Genomic DNA, 21,442 nt, shown 5'->3' on the forward strand with positions numbered 1-21,442 from the left:
ATGTACTCATTACACGTAACAGCTTTTCGCTCCCGTATTATCACTTCAGCATTGCAACACCGCAAACGTCAACAGGTGCGTCACACATTTGACGAACAGCTGTTGTAAATTTTTCATAAGCAGTGTTTTCATGCAAATCATCAACATTTTCCATACATCGTAATTTGTTATAATTAGAATAATATAGAGCTAAATTTTCCAGTCTTTGCGAAGTCGCTACAAAACATTCTGCGAGAAAGCGGCATTTGTTAAAATCGAAGGTAAAATTACATGTTAGGAAGCCTTTTCTGTAAGTGTTTGTCTGGAGTGTAGTTTTGGGGTCAAACGCATGGTCCGATTCCATCCGTCTGCTTTGAGCCATAACGTCTTGTGTGATGCTATGAGTCTACGTTTGAAGGTTGTAGGCGACCTGTTATTGTACGTTATCTGCGGTTGTCTCAGTCATCGAGTATGTATGTCTATTGAGTCAGCACAGCCTACTGCGGATTTTCCAGCATCAAACCGGGATAGCTACGTGATTTTGCGACGACGCTGCTTGTCTACAATTTGCAGCGATAGCGAAACTTGTGCATTACACGTATTCGCTTTCTTTTATAGACGTTTATTGACGCTTGAGGTTTAGTAAGAGGTATGGTGCAGTGCTGTCTTTGTTACGGATGTGAAGAGAAGTATATGAAAGGAGGCTTATTACTTTTCATAGATACTTACAAAAAGTTTGTAATTGTGAATGTCATACTGATACGAGACACTTTTTATGTTGAAATATATCGAGACACAGCATGATAAAGTCTTGTGCTGCAAAGACAATGCTTCTGATTTTATGGCACATGTTTACGATTCAAGTGCTAGATCAATTTGCAAGTGTATAAATATCGGTGTTCATATGCAGATAAAATTTATACACAACAGTTTGATTAGTTTCCTCCAATTTACGCAGGTTCTCAAACTCTCGTGTGTATACAACTTTTTCTGCATGAGACAGTTTCCTATACAGTGTCACTGTACCATAATTAATTAGAATAGATTCGACAATATGAACCAGTGCAATAAAAACGTAATTAAATATTGTGGGCTATTACTTCTTTTATTACTCCATAATTCGAGCACTGACCTTATATTATTTTTCTGATGAGATGGCGAAAAAATTGTATCGGTATTTTACTTGTATATAAAAAAACCAAGATTAAATAAAAGAAAACTGAAAGTAATAGTGGACAAGCCGGTGGTGCAAACCGGTTACCGTGTTTAACATTTTCATATTTTCAAATGCGTTGTTTTTGCGTGACACTTCGACGCCGTCTACAGTGTCACTGTGACATAATTAATAAAAACAGAGATTCGACAAAATGAATAAGTTAATAGAAAACGCAAAAAAATATTGTTGGCTGTCACTTCTAAGCCCGTTGCGGAAAAATGTAAATGAAGTGGAAGCTGAGCTATGATACTGTGGCGAAAAAGCACAGTACCATTACTCCTCACATCTTTAAGCCAACTTCAGTTTCAAGTATCAAATTGTTAAGATGTCTGTAAAACGCGTTTACAAAGTTTCGCTGTACATCTGGAGTTCATCTATCTGTAGCAGCAAATTACAACGCTCAAAACGCGCTAAGCTCTATACGGGCTAAAATGCGTCGTCCCAAAATCACGTGACCTGAGCTGCATCAGATGCTGCGGACAGAATTCTCGTTCGGCGCTTCCAGATGCTCATTCCATAGCTATCTATACTCTATGATCTTAGTAACTACTGTAATCTATGATATTTGTAAACTATGCTGTTTATTCCAAATATGTCGGAGAGTGTGGCTTACTTCTAACCTGAAAGCATAGATTGAATTATCGATAGAGAAACTAGTACCTGTTATATTTTTATTCTTTTTTTTCATAAATAGTTGGCTGTTTGTTTTTGTATTTGACAGGACTTTCGAGGATAAGATTAGGCAGAAACTGAAGGGCGGCACAAGTTAAATTATTGCGAGTGAAACGCATATTGGTTATAATTATCATGTTTATTTTATTTTATTTTTTTAAATATTGGTCTGCTTTTGTAATGTTCAAGATTGTGAGGGTGAGATTAACCATGAATCTAAGAGCATAGATCGAATAGTCGTGAGTGGAACCAGCAATAACATTATTCTAATTTTGATTTTTAAAAATATTTAGCTATGTTTTTTTCAAATATGACGTCTTGAGGCATTGCATTGAAATCGATTATTCTTATAGGGGTCGTGTTACTGTAACTGATGGCTCACTCTTGTGGTGGATGTTTGTTTTTTGATGTGCTTCGTAGTAATGATTTTTACTGAATGTGGGTAATGTTTCTTTATGAAATGAACATTGCAACGTATATGGCTTACGTCAGTGTTATTTGTGAATGTGTTAGATATTTGAGATGAAGTATTCCAGTATTAATGCTGATCTGGAAATTGACTTTACAGTTTCCTTATGAGAGTGCAGTGAGAGACGCGCTAGAGTCGTAATAGGTTGGTGTAGTGTGTAACAGAAGGACTTGGAGAATTTAAATGGCAAACTTTGGAACAAGGCGACGTAGTCTAGATTTCTGGTTATGAGCACGTGATTGGCAACTCCGAGTCTAACTGCAACTTTCGTAGACGTAGAACCACGACACACAGCTAAATTATAGAAATCAGTGCCTCGGTCGTACATTACTTTATTAAAATTCATGTCTGGTTTCAATTTTGCATCCACCATCAGATCCAACGAGGACGGCAGCGACATGTTGGCACGTGTACATAAATTTTAATAAACATGTGCGTGCAAAGACTTTTAATTCTGTAATCTGTGCCGTTACGAAGGTCACTGGTCTCGTCTACAGATCCAGGCGGTCTGGTTCCGAGATTCAACACAGTATTGTCTGCTAGCCACATCTGGTACTGACCAGGAGAAATCATACGATGCCGATCAATTAATCCGAGTGCTTTCGATTTGTAAATCCCATCGGCCACCTCGCTGAGAGTGCTCCTACTGCGTGTATACGGTACTGCCACTGGTCTGTGGCTTCAGACGGTACATCTTCTCAGCAGAACTCGTTCCTCCAAGGTTTCCGTTCGCTCTCGCGGAGCCCGCAACTGGACCCATGGAAAGTTTTCGCAAAAGCTTGTTTCTGGCGCTGCTAACGTCGTGAACTGAAGGACGACAAACAAACAGACGGGACGCTGGCGGTTTCTCACGTAATGCTCCACGCGAGAGAAACCAGTTATCGGGACAAATCTGACGATCTTAATGTGGTACAGATATCCTTATACAAACCTTACATCACAGTTCCTGTTAGATTCCGTTAGTGTTTCTCCAGATTCCTCCATACTTCTTCGCTTCATCATCACGTTTATGATTCGCCCGTAAACTCCCCACCATCAACACCACGAGCGTACCTTTTAATAATCGAACTCTCATGTGCGAAACGGGTTGTAACGTCTGATCATTTTACAAATGCGTTTACGTGTTAAATACCTGGCGTTAAGCATGTAAAACCTAAATAGCTGATGTTGCCAAACCATAATTACACTATGTGATCAAAAGTATCCTGACATCCACAAAACATTCTTTTTTTCGTATTAGGTGCATTCTATTGCCACCTGCCGCCAGGTGCTCCATATCAGCGACCTCAGTAGTCATTAGACATCGTGAGAGAGCAGAATGGGGCGGTCCGCGGAACTCACGAACGTGGTCAGGTGATTGGGTTTCACTTGTGTCATACGTCTGTACGCGAGATTTCCACACTCCTAACCTTCCCTAGGTCCACTGTTTCCGATGTGATAGTGAAGAGGAAACGTGAAGGGACACGCACAGAACAAAAGCGTACGGGCCGACCTCGTCTGATGACTGACAGAGACCGCCGACAGTTGAAGAAGGTCGTTATGTGTAATAGGCAGACATCTATCCAGGCCATCACACAGGAATTCCAAGCTGCATCAGCATCCACTACAGGAATCATGACAGTTAGGCGGGAGGTGAGAAAACGTGGATTTCATGGTCGAGCGGCTGCTCATAATCCACAAACCACGCCGGTAAGTGCCAAACGACGCCTCGCTTGGTGTAAGGAGCGTAAACATTGGACAATTGAGCAGTGGAAAAACATTGTGTAGATTGACCAATAACGGTACACAATATGGCGATCTGATGGCAGGCTGAGGGCGAATGCCCTGTGAACGTCGTCTGCCAGCGTGTGTAGTGCCATCAGTAAAATTCTTAGGCGATGGTGCTATGTTTTCCATGGAGGGAGCTTGTACCCCTTTCTGTTTTGCGTGGCGCTATCACAGCACAGGCCTACATTGATGTTTTAAGCACCTTCTTGCTTCCCACTGATGAACAATTCGGAGATGGCGATTGCATCTTCCAACACAATCAAGCATCTGTTCATAATGGACGGCCTGTGACGGAGTGGTTACACGACAATAACATCCCTGTAATGGACTGGCCTGCACACAGTCCTGACCTGAATCCTGTAGAACACCTTTGGGATGTTTTGGAACACCGACTCCGTGCCAGGCCTCACCAAACGACATAGATACCTCTCCTCAGTGCAGCAATCCGTGAAGAATGGGCTGCCATTCCCTCAGAAACCTTCCAGCAGCTGATTCATCGTATACCTGCGAGGGTGGAAGCTGTCATCAAGGCTAAGAGTGGGCCAACGTCATGTTGAATTCCAACATTACCGAAGGAGGGCGCCACGAACTTGTAAGTCATTTTCAGCCAGGTGTCCGGATGCTTTTGATCACGTAGTGTATGTTGGTTTTATTAGATCAGGATTGTTGACCCACAGTTTAATGAAACAGTTAAAAACAAACCTACTAAATCGAAGAGGTGATAACCTCGACACATGTTCATTCAAGATTTTTTTGGAAAATTGTGCGTTAGGTCAGACTGCTTATTTTAGGCTTGATCATAAAAAAGTAAGTGATAATCTTATTTCCTTTCATTTTTTGTGCGAGGTGTCATCGAGAATACGTTTCGAAATGAAGTTTGTTCGAAGTTGTTACGTACTCTCATTCTCAAATACTACACTCCTGGAAATTGAAATAAGAACACCGTGAATTCATTGTCCCAGGAAGGGGAAACTTTATTGACAAATTCCTGGGGTCACATACATCACATGATCACACTGACAGAACCACAGGCACATAGACACAGGCAACAGAGCATGCACAATGTCGGCACTAGTACAGTGTATATCCACCTTTCGCAGCAATGCAGGCTCCCATGGAGACGATCGTAGAGATGCTGGATGTAGTCCTGTGGAACAGCTTGCCATGCCATTTCCACCTGGCGCCTCAGTTGGACCAGCGTTCGTGCTGGACGTGCAGACCGCGTGAGACGACGCTTCATCCAGTCCCAAACATGCTCAATGGGGGACAGATCCGGAGATCTTGCTGGCCAGGGTAGTTGACTTCCACCTTCTAGAGCACGTTGGGTGGCACGGGATACATGCAGACGTGCATTGTGCTGTTGGAACAGCAAGTTCCCTTGCCGGTCTAGGAACGGTAGAACGATGGGTTCGATGACGGTTTGGATGTACCGGGCACTATTCAGTGTCCCCTCGACGATCACCAGAGGTGTACGGCCAGTGTAGGAGATCGCTCCCCACACCATGATGCCGGGTGTTGGCCCTGTGTGCCTCGGTCGTATGCAGTCCTTATTGTGGCGCTCACCTGCACGGCGCCAAACACGCATACGACCATCATTGGCACCAAGGCAAAAGCGACTCTCATCGCTGAAGACGACACGTCTCCATTCGTCCCTCCATTCACGCCTGTCGCGACACCACTGGAGGCGGGCTGCACGATGTTGGGGCGTGAGCGGAATACGGCCTAACGGTGTGCGGGACCGTAGCCCAGCTTCATGGAGACGGTTGCGAATGGTCCTCGCCGATACCCCAGGAGCAACAGTGTCCCTAATTTGCTGGGAAGTGGCGGTGCGGTCCCGTACGGCACTGCGTACGATCCTACGGTCTTGGCGTGCATCAGTGGGTCTCTGCGGTCCGGTCCCAGGTCGACGGGCACGTGCACCTTCCGCCGACCACTGGCGACAACATCGATGTACTGTGGAGACCTCACGCCCCACGTGTTGAGCAATTCGGCGGTACGTCCACCCGGCCTCCCGCATGCCCACTATACGCCCTCGCTCAAAGTCCGTCAGCTGCACATACGGTTCACGTCCACGCTGTCGCGGCATGCTAGCAGTGTTAAAGACTGCGATGGAGCTCCGTATGCCACGGCAAACTGGCTGACACTGACGGCGGCGGTGCACAAATGCTGCGCAGCTAGCGCCATTCGACGGCCAACACCGCGGTTCCTGGTGTGTCCGCTGTGCCGTGCGTGTGATCATTGTTTGTACAGCCCTCTCGCAGTGTCCGGAGCAAGTATGGTGGGTCTGACACACCGGTGTCAATGTGTTCTTTTTTCCATTTCCAGGAGTGTAGATAAAAGAGTCTGGGTAATTTGCGCGTCATGAGATTCTCTACGTCAAATGTTCACAGCTTCTGTGTTAAGTGCAAGACGTTTGTGTATATCTCTTAATGTGCACAGTATGCTAGGGTTTTACACTTTTAATAATTATAAGAAGTACAAAAAATCTTTTTTTTTTGTTTCCGCTAGGAGACAAGCAACCTGTAACTTATAGAGGATGACCGGTCAGCCCTTTAGCAATACACATTGTTTCTCAAGTTGTGGGATTTGGAATATATGGTCTCACTTCCTACAGGAGGTGTCCTAGATGGACTTGTCAGTATTCAGGTATGTGATCTGAAGAAAAAATTTCATATGGATTTGTGCCATATTCCGAATGGTTTGCAAGATAGAGAACATTTAATGTACATTTGTTGTTGGGTTAGTGGCTTACACGTATGTGCCCTATCCACCCATCCTCTCTGACCTATCTCTTTGTTTTTAGCCCCTTTGTTCGGGATGTCTTTCTGCCTGTAAACTAGCCCGTTGAACGTACTATCTCCCACGGTGTGTTGTGAGTGGAGTAGTGCGAAGGATTGAGAAAGTATCACAGAGAAGCATCAGTTAACTGTGTTTGTACACGCTCTAGCTGAAGTGCCACACATCCACACTAATGTAGAACAAGCAGGTATGGTTTATCTTTTGCTGCGATGGCAGTGGTCCTGCTACCGTAGACGAATATCGGCGGTGCTTCGCACCACGTCGAATTCCTGGTTGACCTGAGTTTTCAGCACCTTCCTTGAAACAGGTATTCTTCCAAGGCCCCATTTTAGTTCAACAACTTGTGTAGGAACAGCAACACGCTGTTGAAACGGTGCAGCGTAGTCCTACTACCAGGATTGATACTGCTTTGAGGTGAATGTGGCAAAAGTACGCATTCTTCGACTGATACTTCGCAAAACGCATGTTGCAATGTTTAATAACAGTTGTACATGTGTACATGTGTCAATATGAAATGTATTGAATAAGACAGAAAATAAATAACAATGTATCGTACGTTAAATGTCTTCTATCTTCCAAACTGTGTGGAGTAGGGCATACATCAATATGACGTTTTTGATGCAAATGTTCATTCCCGTTATCTCCTTGAATATTGAACATTCCTACTGGAACGCCCTGTGTAAGGAAGGAACAGTGTCGCAGTCCGAGTACTCTTTACCACTCGTGACTACGTCCAACTGAACCTACTGACTGTATACACCCCGTGATGTTCCTCTACCATGTTTTCGCCGTTCGTCCCTCTCCTCATTTGCCCCCCCCCCCCTCCCCCCCACCTACCACACTTTACAGCCGTGGTCGTCTAGCTGGTAGAGCACTACACTCCGGCCCTATAGAAGTCTCCAGTTAAATCTCGAAAAGTTGCCGGCAATTTTGTTCGTTCCTGTCCGTCCATGATGTCTCCAAGTTTAACTAGCCTATTGTGAAAATTAGTACCACAGATGTTCCCGCGGCTAAAATGCTGCCGAGACGAGGGAGCCATCTCCTCCCCCCCCCCCCCCACCCCCCACTCCACCTCCTAGCGCCACACATTCTACCGTTACCTTACTTCCCCATTTCCCTATGTTGGGAAATTTGCTGCTCCTTGATGTGTCAGGGTGCGGTATATTAACCGATGCTTTGTTTTGGCCAAGTTATGCGACAAATCTCATTTCTCTTCATTTCGATGCAGTGCTTCTTCATTAGTTACCCGCATTCATCATTATTTTGTAATGACGTACTTCAGAAGCATCTATGCAGTTCTTGCCTTTACGACTTATCGTCCATGTATTAATTCCTTTTTTTTTCTTTCTTCAGGAAGATTTATTGTGCTATTGTCTGCATTAGCCAACGAGCTTGCCTCGCTGAAAACACCGGGTCACGTCAGATCACAGAAGCTAAGCAACGCTGGGCGTGGCCAGTACTTGGAAGGGTTAACTGCCTGTGTATGCCACGTGCTGTTGACTGTTTTCCATTTGTCTCTGCAGCAAAGGAGACAAGAGCTGATGTCGAAAAGTACCTGATCACCAATTTTTGCGCCAATGTCATACATTATACTCACAACCTTTACAGAGTGTCTCAAAAAGTGAAAACAAAGAAACGTTAGGGTTTAACGTCCCGTCAACATCGAGGTCATTAGACACGTAGCACAAGCACGGACTGTTTGAAGGAAATCAACCGTATCCTTCCAAAGGAACCATCCTGGCATTTGCCCGGAGTGACCTAGAGAAAAATTAAATCTGTACAGTCAGATACGTATTTGAACATTTGTACTCCCGAAGACGAGTGCAGTGTGCCGGCCACTGCGCTCTTTCTCGTGAAGTGAGGGCATGTGACAGTGTTGATGGTGCCGGATGTGGACTTCAAGCTCGACATCACCGTTCGTGCTACTCGAGAGAAGGAAGGGGTGTGCCGGGCGCCAGCCATCATCATACGACGCAAACATGACACCACACTATACGCATCCATAACAGTCATCTACACTTAACATATACGCTTATAACAGTACTCTCACAATTTGCGAAGGAAAGGTGTCATTGTCTAAGAATGCCATAAATAACATTTCTAGTTAGGCTGCTGAATCTGCTCAAAATGGCTCTGAGCGCCATGGAACTTAACTGCTGAGGTCATCAATCCCCTAGAACTTAGAACTACTTAAACCTAACTAACCTAAGGACATCACACATATACATGCCCGAGGCAGGATTCGAACCTGCGACCGTAGCGGCCCGCGGTTCCAGACTGCAGCGCTTAGAACCGGTCAGCCTCCCTGGCCGGCCTGAATCTGCCCTTTGGGTCCTCCATACCAACAATGCCATTACGACTTCACATTAGTCTGCATTTCATATCTTCGTTAGTTGTTTTGTCATCGCGTATTTTCCTGCCTAAAAAGCAACACTGATATTTGAGTCCTCTTACCTTATCTCACTCCTCCAGCACCACCTAATTCGGGTTTTCTCCATTTCCTATGATCTGTTATTTGATATTAATCTTATAACCTGTTTTGGAGACGATACGCATCCTGGCTATCTACCGCTCTCTCTCTCTCTCTCTCTCTCTCTCTCTCTCTCTCTCTCTCTGTGTGTGTGTGTGTGTGTCTGTGCGCGCGCGCGCGTGTGGTTGTGTGTGTGTGTGTGTGTGTGTGTGTGTGTGTGCGCGCGCGTGTGGGTAATCTGTGCGTGCTTCTGAAACAAGAAAGAGAGAAACAAAGAGAGAGAGAGAGAGAGAGAGAGAGAGAGAGAGAGAGAGAGAGAGAGAGAGAGGGGGGGGGGGGAAGGGGGGTTGTAGGTTCAGGACGGCGGGAAGGAGGAGGTGAGGAAAGAACACGTTGATTTCTATGACTGGGGCTTAATGTTCTTCCTGTTACAACGTATTGTCTTGGAACCACGTGTACATGTTTATCTTATCCATTCTGAACACTGCATACTGCGACTATCGTTAAAATAGCGGATGATCTGCGTGCAAATTGGCATCACTCGTTTCATACCTTATTCCAGAAAACCCCAGATTCTATAAAGAATCCAATTCCCATGCGTAAAACAGCTTTAGACTTTGATTACTTTACAAATAACTTAAAATATTAAATATAGGGGACGATCAGAAGGTTGCCGTCCGGAGGCCACACTACATGTCGGTGTTTATATATCTGCATCGGAGTCGGGCTGCAATGTATATACGCTGCAGCAACATCCTCAAATGGAAACTCTTTGAACTCTCCTTATAGCTGACGTTAAGCATGGAAGCGAACAAAAGTTAAGAAAAGATTCTAATTATGTTTAAAGTTTGTTGGAAGTCTCTGAGTGTTCTCATTATCAAACACTGGATGTGTATAAAGTGGGTAATTTGCGCTCCATTTTAAGCATAAGCTGGTTTTCCCCGCATCAAAGTATGAATATAGTCTGGGTATCTGCGGCCCCTGAGCGACTTCTAACTGTACTAACTGTCTCACTATGTTAAAACTTTAACATGAGATTTCATCTGTTAGTGGATAGATTATAACAGCATTTTAATTTTTTTAACTTGGTAAATGACTAATAGAAATGTTCAACACAGCGCTGAAAGCAGTATATCTTTTATTCACACCCATATTCACACTTAATGTTGTTAGATCCCGACGTTCCCGCTAGCTGGCATGTGCGAATGAGTTGTTCAAACAGTTATCATGGAGTCATACAACACCGCAGAGTGTGCTACGAACCGACAGTTTTACAGATATATATTAACAGTGTGAGTTGCTGAGATATCTTTAGTTTGAAACCACTATTTTAGTCTTTATAACCTCTCATGCTGTCACCAGCATTAGGAGACACTGAAACATGCCCTGGACCATGGCCGATTCCCAAAAAACAAAAGTCGCCAAGAAAGTTGTAATATTGTTTTGTCATTTGGTAACTGAACATCCTCAAACTGCGCTTTACAAGAATAAAATTAATAACAAATTCTATCCATAAAAAGCACCTATCCCGGAAGTTCTCAATTGCAGCGGTATTATTATTGTTAAAACTAGAAGCATGTCGAGTATGAAGTACAAAGCAACTCATTAGAACTCCCAAAAATGAACTTCACTTCTAGAAACTTGGACTTCAACATTTTATCATCAGTGTCGGGGAATAATTTGAAAGACGATCGGCGTTAGCAATTAGAGGCAATTTTCCTCAAGTAGGCCCTTGAGAAACGTAGTACCCCTTTTCAATTATGCTGGGTTCCACATTTCATGCGTGACCAGTCGCAAGGTCAGTATTCGAACTATCGTGACGTTTACCTTCTTACATAAGGAGAAAATGAGCGCTTAAGCACTTCTAGAATGTTATTCTTTCTTTCTGAGGATTTTTTTCCTTACACCGAACGTCAGCTAAACTAATCGTTATCATTTTTTAACGAAAGAGAATTGTGGGTATGTAATTGTAGCGTTTAACTGCAAAGAAATCCTAAGTATATCCGAAATATCCTGAAATGTCCGCGAAATATTCGTTCAACTATATTAACAGTGTTTAGTTAGCATCCAAAAGTTCCACGGATTCAAAAAGAAATTCAATACGCCATAGGTGAGGAGTACAGTTCGTTTAGATCGTCTTTACTCACCTGAAGGCCCAGGAAATGTCCAGACACATGACGTTGAGCCAGAAGAACGCCGCCAGGAAGGAATACTGCACAATGAATGCTGCAACAGCAAAGACAGCAACACATTAATCACTCTGCCGAACGGATAAAGAATCTGAATGAAAGTGCTTAAACTAAACATTTGTACTAATTCGTTCCAACCTCGTATAAACTTTAAAAGAACATCTACTACGTGCCCAATAGCACAATAGTCAACAGGTATGTAGAGCTGCTATTTCTTTATCGCTTGCATGTATCTGCAACAGCATTCTTCAACAATCAACACAGCCTACATGAAAAATGCCTTCTCCGTGGCAACTAGCATAATTCTAAAAACACCTTTACAATCTGAGACACACCAACACACCTTACATAGTTCACATGCGATATTATCTATGTCATGGATGAAGACAGCCAGTGAATTTCGTGTCTCTAGACTTTACAAAATCTTTTATCCTAGCACTCCATGGATGCCATATAGGGAAAAGTAAACACACCAGACAAAAATCGGACATCAGTCTAATACCATGTAACAGGGCCTCTAGCCATCACAATGGCCTCAAATCAGCGAAGAAAAAAGTCAACAAGTTTTTTGAGGTATGCCATAACCAGCTGAAGTCACTCGTTGATGACTATGACCAAACAGCTACCTAACTGTGGTGATGTTGACTACTTCATTTTCTTACATGCCATTTTAGGCGCAAACTGTCATGGAAGCAATTTCTATAAAACACACATCAAAAAAGGTCTTGCATCACCTCGGTTCCGAGAGTTCCGGAAGCTGTGCAGAAAACTGGGATAGAGATCAACATAAACATCATTTACGCCCTTTTTATCGCCGATGAAAACCACACATTGCATGTTGTACCACCATAGAGCGAGACCTTCAGATGTGGTGGTCCAGATTGCTGTACACACCGGTATCTCTAATACCCGGTAACACGTTCTCTTGCATTGATGCATGCCTGTCCCCGTCGTAGCATACTATCTACAAGTTCATCAAGGCACTTTGGTCCAGATTATCCCACTCCTCAACGGCGATTCGGCATAGATCCCTCAGAGTGGTTGGTGGGTCACGTCATCCATGAACAGCCCGTTTCCATCTATCCCAGGTATGTTCGATAGGGTTCATGTCTAGAGAACATGCTGGCCACTCTAGTCCAGTGATGTCGTTGTCCTGAAGGAAGTTATTCACAAGATGTGCACGTGGGTGCGCGAATTGTCGTCCATGAGGACGAATGCCTCGCCAATATGCTGCCGGTATGGTTCCACTGACTGTCGGAGGATGGCATTCACTTATCCTGCAGCCGTTACGGCTTCTTCCATGATCACCAGCGCCGTACGTCGGTCCCACATAATGCCACATCAAAACAGCAGTGAACCTCCACCTAGCTGCACTCGCTGGACAGTGTCTTTAAGGCGTTCAGCCTGACCAGGTTGCCTCCAAACGCGTCTCCGTCGACTGTCTGCTTGAAGGCATATGCGACACTCATCGGTGATCCATTCGGCATGTTGTTGGGCCCATCTGTTCCGCGCTGCATTGTGTCGTGGTTGCAACGATGGACCTCGCCACTGACGTCGGGAGTGAAGTTGCGCATCATGCAGCCTAATGCGCAGAGTTTGAGTCGTAACACGACGTACTGTGGCTGCACGAAAGGCATTATTCAACATGGTGGCGTTGCTGTCAAGGTTCCTCCGAGCCATAACCCGTAGGTTGCGGTCATCCATTGCAGTAGTAGCCCATGGGCGGCCTGAGCGAGGCATGTCATCGACAATTTATGTCTCCTTGTATCTTCTCCATGTTCGAACAACATCGGTTTGATTCACTCTGAGACGCCTGGACACTTCCCTTGTTGGGAGCTCTTTCTGGCACAAAGTAACAATGCGGACGCGATCGAACCGCGGTATTGGCCGTCTAGGCATAGTTGAACTACAGACCACATGTGCCGTGTACCTCCTTCCTAGTGGAATGACTGGAAATGATCAGCTGTTGGGCCCTTCCGTCTAATAGGCGCTGCTCATACATGGTTGGTTACATCTTTGGGCGGGTTTAGTGACGCCTCTGATTAGTCAAAGGGACTGCGTCTGTGATACAATATCCACAGTCAACGTCTATCTTCAGCAGTTCTGGGAACTGGGGTGATGCAAAACATTTTTGGTGTGTATAACATGTACATAGCAATAGCCAGCATAATCGGTCCATTAACGGTATATAAAGACTGCACACAGTATTCTCTGCGGCCAATGATTGCGCTGCTAATTACTTCTTCTAGTCTGCAGCCTGTGGGGCTTTCTGTAGCTCGCTTTCGATAAGGGTGTTAAGTTAAAAGTAACGGAGTGTCATAAACTTATTCGGCACTAAAAGCCGCCCCTGAGCAGCTATAGAACAGGAAAGTTGAAATGTCCTGTGTCCACGCAGGAAACATGTAATAGTGTGGCCTACATTCCACAAAACTGCATTGTGCGAGATGCTAGAAGAAATCCTTTCTGCTAAGATAGGTCTGAAACCCAGGTTAAACTCAGAGCTTGAGATCATGGGACTGGCTATTGGTTGCAGTCATGGCATGCAGGAGTAAAGGGACCTATGATTGGCTCACAGTAATTATTTTGGTACAAGGCACGATTTCCCACGTGTGCCTATGTGCAAAGCTTGTGGTTGGCCTGAGTTGGGTATTTAATTCCCACGGAACACCATATTGGTTAACCATGACGAAACTGTGAGAGAAGGAACATATTGAGCGTGTTTATTAAATTATTATTGGTCACAACTCACAAAGTCTGCTGCTGTTGACTGGCGAGATTCCTACGCTAGCAGAACCAGTCCGGTTTTGGATAGTGAAAGTCAGAACACACTTGCTGTATCGAAGTCGAAAACATCACTTGATGCACGATCATCAAAGAGTACGTTTGCTTCAGGAATGCTGAAGAATATGCACTGGTAGAAAAAAAATCTCAGCATCAAGAAGGAGTTGTGAGGCAAAACGATAGTTGGTAGGTCTGTTTCTACATCTACACGTTTCATGCCAGTCACTTAAGACTGACCCTGGTAGCGCCGCTATGAGGATGCAAATCAGATTTGCTTTAAATACACGCTGTAAAGGTAGTGGGAGTTAGTTAGCTTTGGGATTGAACATGATGATGTTAGTCAAGAATGCCTTTAAGGCGAGAAAGAAGCGATTAGCAACAGCTCACTGCATCTGAACAAGGTTGCGTAATTGAGGTGCGAGAAGCACGATGCACTTTCTGCGGTATTGCACAAAGATTTGGCAGGAATGCAGCCACAGTACAGCACTCTGCTGACTGTGGTGATCACGAGGATGTACAGTCGGAAGAACATCGGGCTCCGCATGGCCACATGGCGCTACCGAGAGGAAAGAGCATTGTGTTCGGCAAAGCATCTGGCACATCGTACTGCAGCTGCAGCAGCAATCTGAGCACCAGGTTGCATCAAAGTGTCACAACGAACTGTTGCAAAGCGGCTGCTTCAAGACCAGCTCCCTGCCAGATGCCGTGTTTCGTGCATTCCACTGTCCACAAAGCACCGCCATTTGCAACTTCAGTGGTGTCAAGCGAGAGACCATTGGGGGGCATGGTGCAGGTCTGTTATGTTTTCCAGTGAAAGCTCGTCCCGTCTCAGTGCCAGTGACGGCCGTGCTTTGATTTGAAGGAGGGCAGTTGGGGCCTGCAACTAACGTATCTGCCTGCTAGACACAGTGGAGCCACATGTGCAGTTACCGTCTGGAGTGCGATTTCATATGGTAGCAGGAGCACTCTCGTGGTTATCCCACCAACCTGACTGCAAACTTGTTGCCTGTCTGTCGATTCGACCTGTTGTGGTGATGTTTCTTAACAGCATTCCAGGGGTTGTTTTCCAACAGCATAATGCTCGCCCGCATACAGCTTTTGTAACACAACGTGCTCCGCAGAGTACTGACCTGTCGCCTTGGCCTGCTCAGTCATGAGAATTGTCTCCAGTCGAGCACGTGTGGGACGTCATTGGACGACATCTCCAGGGTGATCCACTAACAGCATTAAACGTCCATGTACTGACTGACCAAGTACAACAGGCATGGAACTGCATCCCACAAACTGACAACCGGCACCTGTACAACACAATGCATGCACGTTTGCATGCTTGCATTCAATATTGTGGCTGTTACACTGGTAATTAATGTACCAGCAGTTCACGTTTGCAATGACTTCTCTCACGTTTAGATTAACTTGTGATCTTGCAGTGTTAATCATTTGAATATAGTACCTAGATAAATGTATTCCTGAAATTGCGTTGTTCTACATTGAGATGTTGTTCTACATTGTGATGTGGTACCTATACTTTCATGTCTAACTGAGCCACTCATAGTAATTTTTATTTAATAAGATATTACGGACTGTGCGAAAATGTTCCTCTTTAAGTTGTGTCATCCCTCCATGTGAGTCACCAGGTATTGGACCTGCAGCATCTTAAAGGCATGCTACACAGCATAACCGAGAGCCCACAGTTTCACCTGCTCTTTCTGGTAACCCCAGACCTTTTATGTGGGATTAAGATTGAGTAATTTAACTGATCAGTCGAGATGTGACAGGATGCTTGAGTGTTCATCAAACCAGGCATGCAGCCCTATGAAGATAGTTGTTGTCTTCTTAAAACATGGGAATGTCCAAAGTATACTCATGAAGATAAAAATCAAAGAGAACGTATGGTTACCAGCAACAATGAAATGGACAATCTTGTTGATGCTGGAGGTTATGTTAATGACAAATAATTACAATATTAGTGTAGGTTGTGACATGACTTCATACAAATTATAATGTAGGCATCACAATAAAATAGTTTTGAATGCCAATTATAATGTAGCAAAACTATCATATATTGGGATTTTATTTATATCACAGAGCACAAAGAGGAAAAATTAAAGAAACATACACCGATCAGCCAGATCATTATGACCTACTATCGATATAAAGCCGTCCAAGCGACAGCAGCGTCACCTGGCGAGGAATGGCTGATAGTCAGACACGCGCACCGTGCATGTTGTATCAGAAGCGTGCTGCCCGTGTGCAGAATAGGGAAGGCCAACAATCAGAATATGGCCGAGGCTAGACTGGGATGGCAGGAGGTGCTGCACGAGCATTTCGGAAACTGTGGTGAGGGTCTTCAACACGTGGCAAAACCAAGTTGAAACCACGCCCAGACGTCGTGGGGTTGGGCGGCCGCCCCTCATCATAGATCACGGCCGCTGTAGGCTGGCAGGACTAACATCAGACTTCAATGGCAGGCAGAGTACAAATGTGTCACACTGTTCACCAAACACAGAGACCGCCGACAGTTGAAGAGGTTCGTAATGTGTAATCGGCAGACATCTATCCAGACCATTTACAGCAATTCCAAACGGCATCAGGGTCCACTGCGAGTACTACGACAGTTAGGCGGGAGGTGAGAAACCTTGGATTTTATGGTCGAGCGACTGCTCATAAGCCACACGTCACTCCGGTAAATGCCAAACGATGCTTCGCTTGGTGTAACGATCATAAACATCGGACGATTGAACAGTGGAAAAACCTTGTGTGGAGTGACGAATCGCGGCACACAATGTGGCGATATGATGGCAGGATGTGGGTATGGCGAATGCCCGCTGAACGTCGTCTGCCAGGGCGTGTAATGTCAACAGTAAAATTCGGAGGTAGTGATGTCACGGTGTGGTCGTGTTTTTCATGGAGGGGGCTTGCACCCCTTGTTGTTTTGCGTGGCACTATCACAGCACAGGCCTACATTGGTTTTTTAAGCACATTCTTGCTTCCAATAGTTGAAGAACAATTCGGGGATGGCGATTGCATCTTTCAACGCGATCGAGCACCATAATGCACAGCCTGTGGCGGAGTGGTTACATGACAATAACATCGCTGTAATGGACTGGCCTGCATAGAGTCCTGACCTGAATCCTATAAAACACCTTTGGGATGTTTTGGAACGCCAAGTTCGTGCCAGGCCTCACCGACCGACATCGATACCTCTCCTCAGTGCAGCACTCCGTGAAGAATGGACTGCCATTTCCCAAGATCTAGAACCTGACTGAACGTATGCCACCGAGGGTGAAGTTGCCATCAAGGCTAAGCGTGGGCCAACACCTCATTGAATTCCAGCATTACCAATGGAGGTCGCCACGAACTTGTAAGTAATTTTCAGCCACGTGCCCAGATACTTTAAATCAGATAGTGCACCTGCAATAGCAGGTAGGTGTTCATAAGGTTCTTGGTGATCAGTGTAAAACACCTTAAACGCATATAGTGTGTCATACGTTAAAACGAGTAAACTGAAAGACGGCTTGTTAAGCTGCCACCCATGCTGTGATAGAATAGTTAACGTGATGCTATGCTGAACCGGACTTTCAGCAGGAAATGTTGTGTATCAGGCCCAAGCATAGCCAGTAAGTCATGCTGCCATGTCGTCCATAAGATCAGCAAATAAAATGAACTTAACACCAGCAGTAATGACTGAGTAGTGATAAGATTGTGTCAAAGTGAAAACTAAAAGTAAAAAAAAAAAAGTATCATAGGAAGTACAGCGTCTACGTCGACGCACATACAGTGCAGGACGAATGACGTCATTTCTAATACACCAGCCTAACGTCAATCTGTAAATGACCGCAACATAGTACAAGATCAAAGCGTTGCAGGTTACTACTAAGGAATGCTGAAAAGTGATGTCTTGGAATTTTATGTCTGAAAACTCATATAACCTTTTTAAATAAAACAAATCTTTGTAATTACTTCTCAAAATAGTCTTTCCGACGATGAAAACATTTCTACCAATGACAGACAAGTTTGTTGATACCGTCGCTGTAGAGTTTTTGTCCTTCTTGCTGTCAGATGGTTCAAATGGCTCTGAGCACTATGGGACTTAACATCCGTGGTCATCAGTCCCCTAGAACTTAGAACTACTTAAACCTAACTAACCTAAGGACATCACACACATCCATGCCCGAGGCAGGATTCGAACCTGCAACCGTAGCAGTCACGCGGTTCCGGACTGAGCGCCTAGAACCGCGAGACCACCGCGGCCGGCTCGCTGTCAGAGTGAAGCCCTCGAAGGTGTTCTTTAAGTATTGGAAAGAGATAAAAATCAGATAGGATGAAGTTGAAATTGTATGAAGGGTGATCGATCACAGCGAATTGTTGCAGATGTCGCATTGCTCGTGTGGTCTGGGGCTGCCATGTTGAATTAGAGTGTACCCCATGTGTGGACGAACTCATGGAATTCTAAATTCGATTACAGCACGCTGTTCCTAATGCACTGACATGGTTCCGTTGTACGCAAGCATGTTACACGCTACAATTCGGTGTCCCCTAGCGGCAATGGGCTGGAAACATGTAGACATGAAGAATAAAAATGTGAAAAGTTAATAACGATTGTTTAATTTAAAAAGATTTAAGAGTTTTCACATTAAAAAATCGGAGGCATTACGTTCTACCACGCTCTCGTAATGATTAACAAACGTAAAATCCTCTGTCACGACGGAATAAAGCAAAGATTATTGTCGACTCGAATTGGCAATACCAGCTCCATTTTTAACAACTGTATCAGCAAAGAATCCACATGAAATCTGTATATTTTGTTACATTATTTTTATTCTGTATATAACATAAACTTTTTAATACTGTACCTGTATGTTTCCCCGTTGTTTTCAGATTACATAATACATAAACGATTCAGTGTATAACCTCCTGGTGATTACATTTTGCTATAGTCATTTATGCGCTGTATTAGTTGCCAACGTCGTCTTGAAAGTATTGATGCAAAGGTTGGTCATTGTGCTTATAATTCTTCTGTGGCTTTTATTTCGTATTTCCTTCTCTTTCTTTTTAGAACAGATATGGTCTGATGATTATGTAATGCGATCAAGACTTTCCAAAATTTACTAAGGACTTTACACAATGTATTAAGTGCCAATTTCTATGCCCGCCTACATCACAATGGGAACATTTATCTATCAAGTGAGGTAAACATTGTTGTTGCTCCGTGTTAAGGTGATGCGAGCGGTATACCATTCCTTGCATACTCCCTGAAGAGTTCACTTTAGTCCACCAACAAATCTGGCAACTTCATTCTCAGTGTGATCATGAAGAAATGCGAACACGACAGATCCTTTTCTACCATTCTGTCACGTACCCACGTCGATCCGAATTACTGCGCTGATTCCATACACACGCCATTTCCCGTCTGGCACCGGTTCTATACCTTCTGTAGCGCCCAGAAGCGATCGGTACAGGAAGTGACTAACACATTTCCTGGTGAGCTTTGGCTGGATGTGATAGCAAGCCAAGTTTGAGAGTATTTAAAACTTCCTAATAGGCAGAATGCAGCATAGTATCTTGGACGAAGAGCCATACACAAACTCACAGGTAATTTCTTGTGTGGGCCAGGAAATGCAGGAAGATCTGAAGCGGATAGCCACTTGGTGCAGGGAGTGGCAACTGACCCTTAACATAGACAAGTGTAATGTATTGCGAATACATAGAAAGAAGGATCCTTTATTGTACGATTATATTATAGCGGAACAAACACTGGTAGCAGTTACTTCTGTAAAATATCTGGGAGTATGCGTACGGAACGATTTGAAGTGGAATGATAAAATTAATTGTTGGTAAGGCTTGTGCCAGGTTGAGATTCACTGGGAGAGTCCTTAGAAAATGTAGTCCATCAACAAAGGAGGTGGCTTACAATACACTCGTCGGACCTATACTTGAATATTACTCATCAGTGTGGGATCCGTACCAGGTCGGGTTGACAGAGGAGATAGAGAAGATCCAAAGAGGAGCGGCGCATGTCGTCTCAGGGTTATTTGGTAAGCGTGATAGCGTTACGGAGATGTTTAGCTAACTCAAGTGGCAGACTCTGCAAGAGAGGCGCTCTGCATCGCGGTGTAGCTTGCTGTCCAGGTTTCGAGAGGGTGCTTTTCTGGATGAGGTATCGAATATATTGCTTTCCCCTACTTATACCTCCCGAGGAGATCACGAATGTAAAATTAGAGAGATTCGAGCGGGCACGGAGGCTTTCCGGCAGTCGTTCTACCCGCGAACCTTACGCGACTGGAACAGGAAAGTGAGGTAATGACAGTGGCACGTAAAGTGCCCTCCGCCACACACCTTTGGGTGGCTTGCGGAGTATAAATGTAGATGTAGACAGTAGATCACGGCAGTTATTCTTCATATTATATGTTAATGTCGCAGCGGATAATTGTAGATCCCATCTCCGTAGATGACAGAGTTATTGATGAGCCGCTATTCCCTGATAAAGATTATTAGTAATACTTCGTTAGACCTGACAGAAATTCGCAGCGCTCAAAATGAAAATAAGATAAAACTATGCACATCACAAGATGTATAAATAAATTTTACGTCTCTACTCCCCAAGCATCCATACTCGGCGCGTGGCGGAAGGTACCTTGTGTATCGCTATCACTTTCTCCCTTTCCTGTTCCAGTCACAAATGATTCGCGGGAAAAACAATTGTTTGTAAACCTCCGCGCGAGCTTCAGTCTCTCTAATTTTGACTTCATAGTCTTTTCGCGAGATATACGTGGCAACATATTGGTTGTGTCTCCTAGGAACGGACGTTTTCGGGACATTTGATCACACCGTATGCGCAACTCCTCTCGTGCAACGTCTGCCACTGGAGTCCCCTGAGCATCACTGTGACGCTTTCGCGCTTACTAAATGAACCTGTCACGAAGCACACTCCTCTTCTTTGTATCGCCTCCGTTTCCTTTAACAATCCTATATGGTACAGATCCCAAACTCACGAGCAATATTCCAGTATTGATCGAAGCAAGATTTTGTAACCTACATCCTCCGTGGATGGACGACCCCTTCCGAAGTTTTTTTCCAATGACATTTGTCTTCCCTGG

General features: G+C 44.5%; 1 protein-coding gene across 2 annotated transcripts in view; it reads right to left on the reverse strand.

The window, feature by feature from the left end:
* The window catches only part of LOC126284535 (uncharacterized), a 374,399-nt gene that overhangs the window by 114,622 nt on the left and 238,335 nt on the right, over nt 1–21,442 (reverse strand). For both annotated transcript variants that reach the window (XM_049983534.1, XM_049983532.1), the window contains exon 6: nt 11,520–11,598. In XM_049983534.1, the coding sequence (XP_049839491.1) occupies nt 11,520–11,598 (79 nt within the window). The remainder of the gene's footprint in view (nt 1–11,519; nt 11,599–21,442) is intronic.

Source organism: Schistocerca gregaria, chromosome 8, assembly GCF_023897955.1.
Source record: "Schistocerca gregaria isolate iqSchGreg1 chromosome 8, iqSchGreg1.2, whole genome shotgun sequence".
Taxonomy (NCBI): Eukaryota; Metazoa; Arthropoda; class Insecta; order Orthoptera; family Acrididae; genus Schistocerca; species Schistocerca gregaria.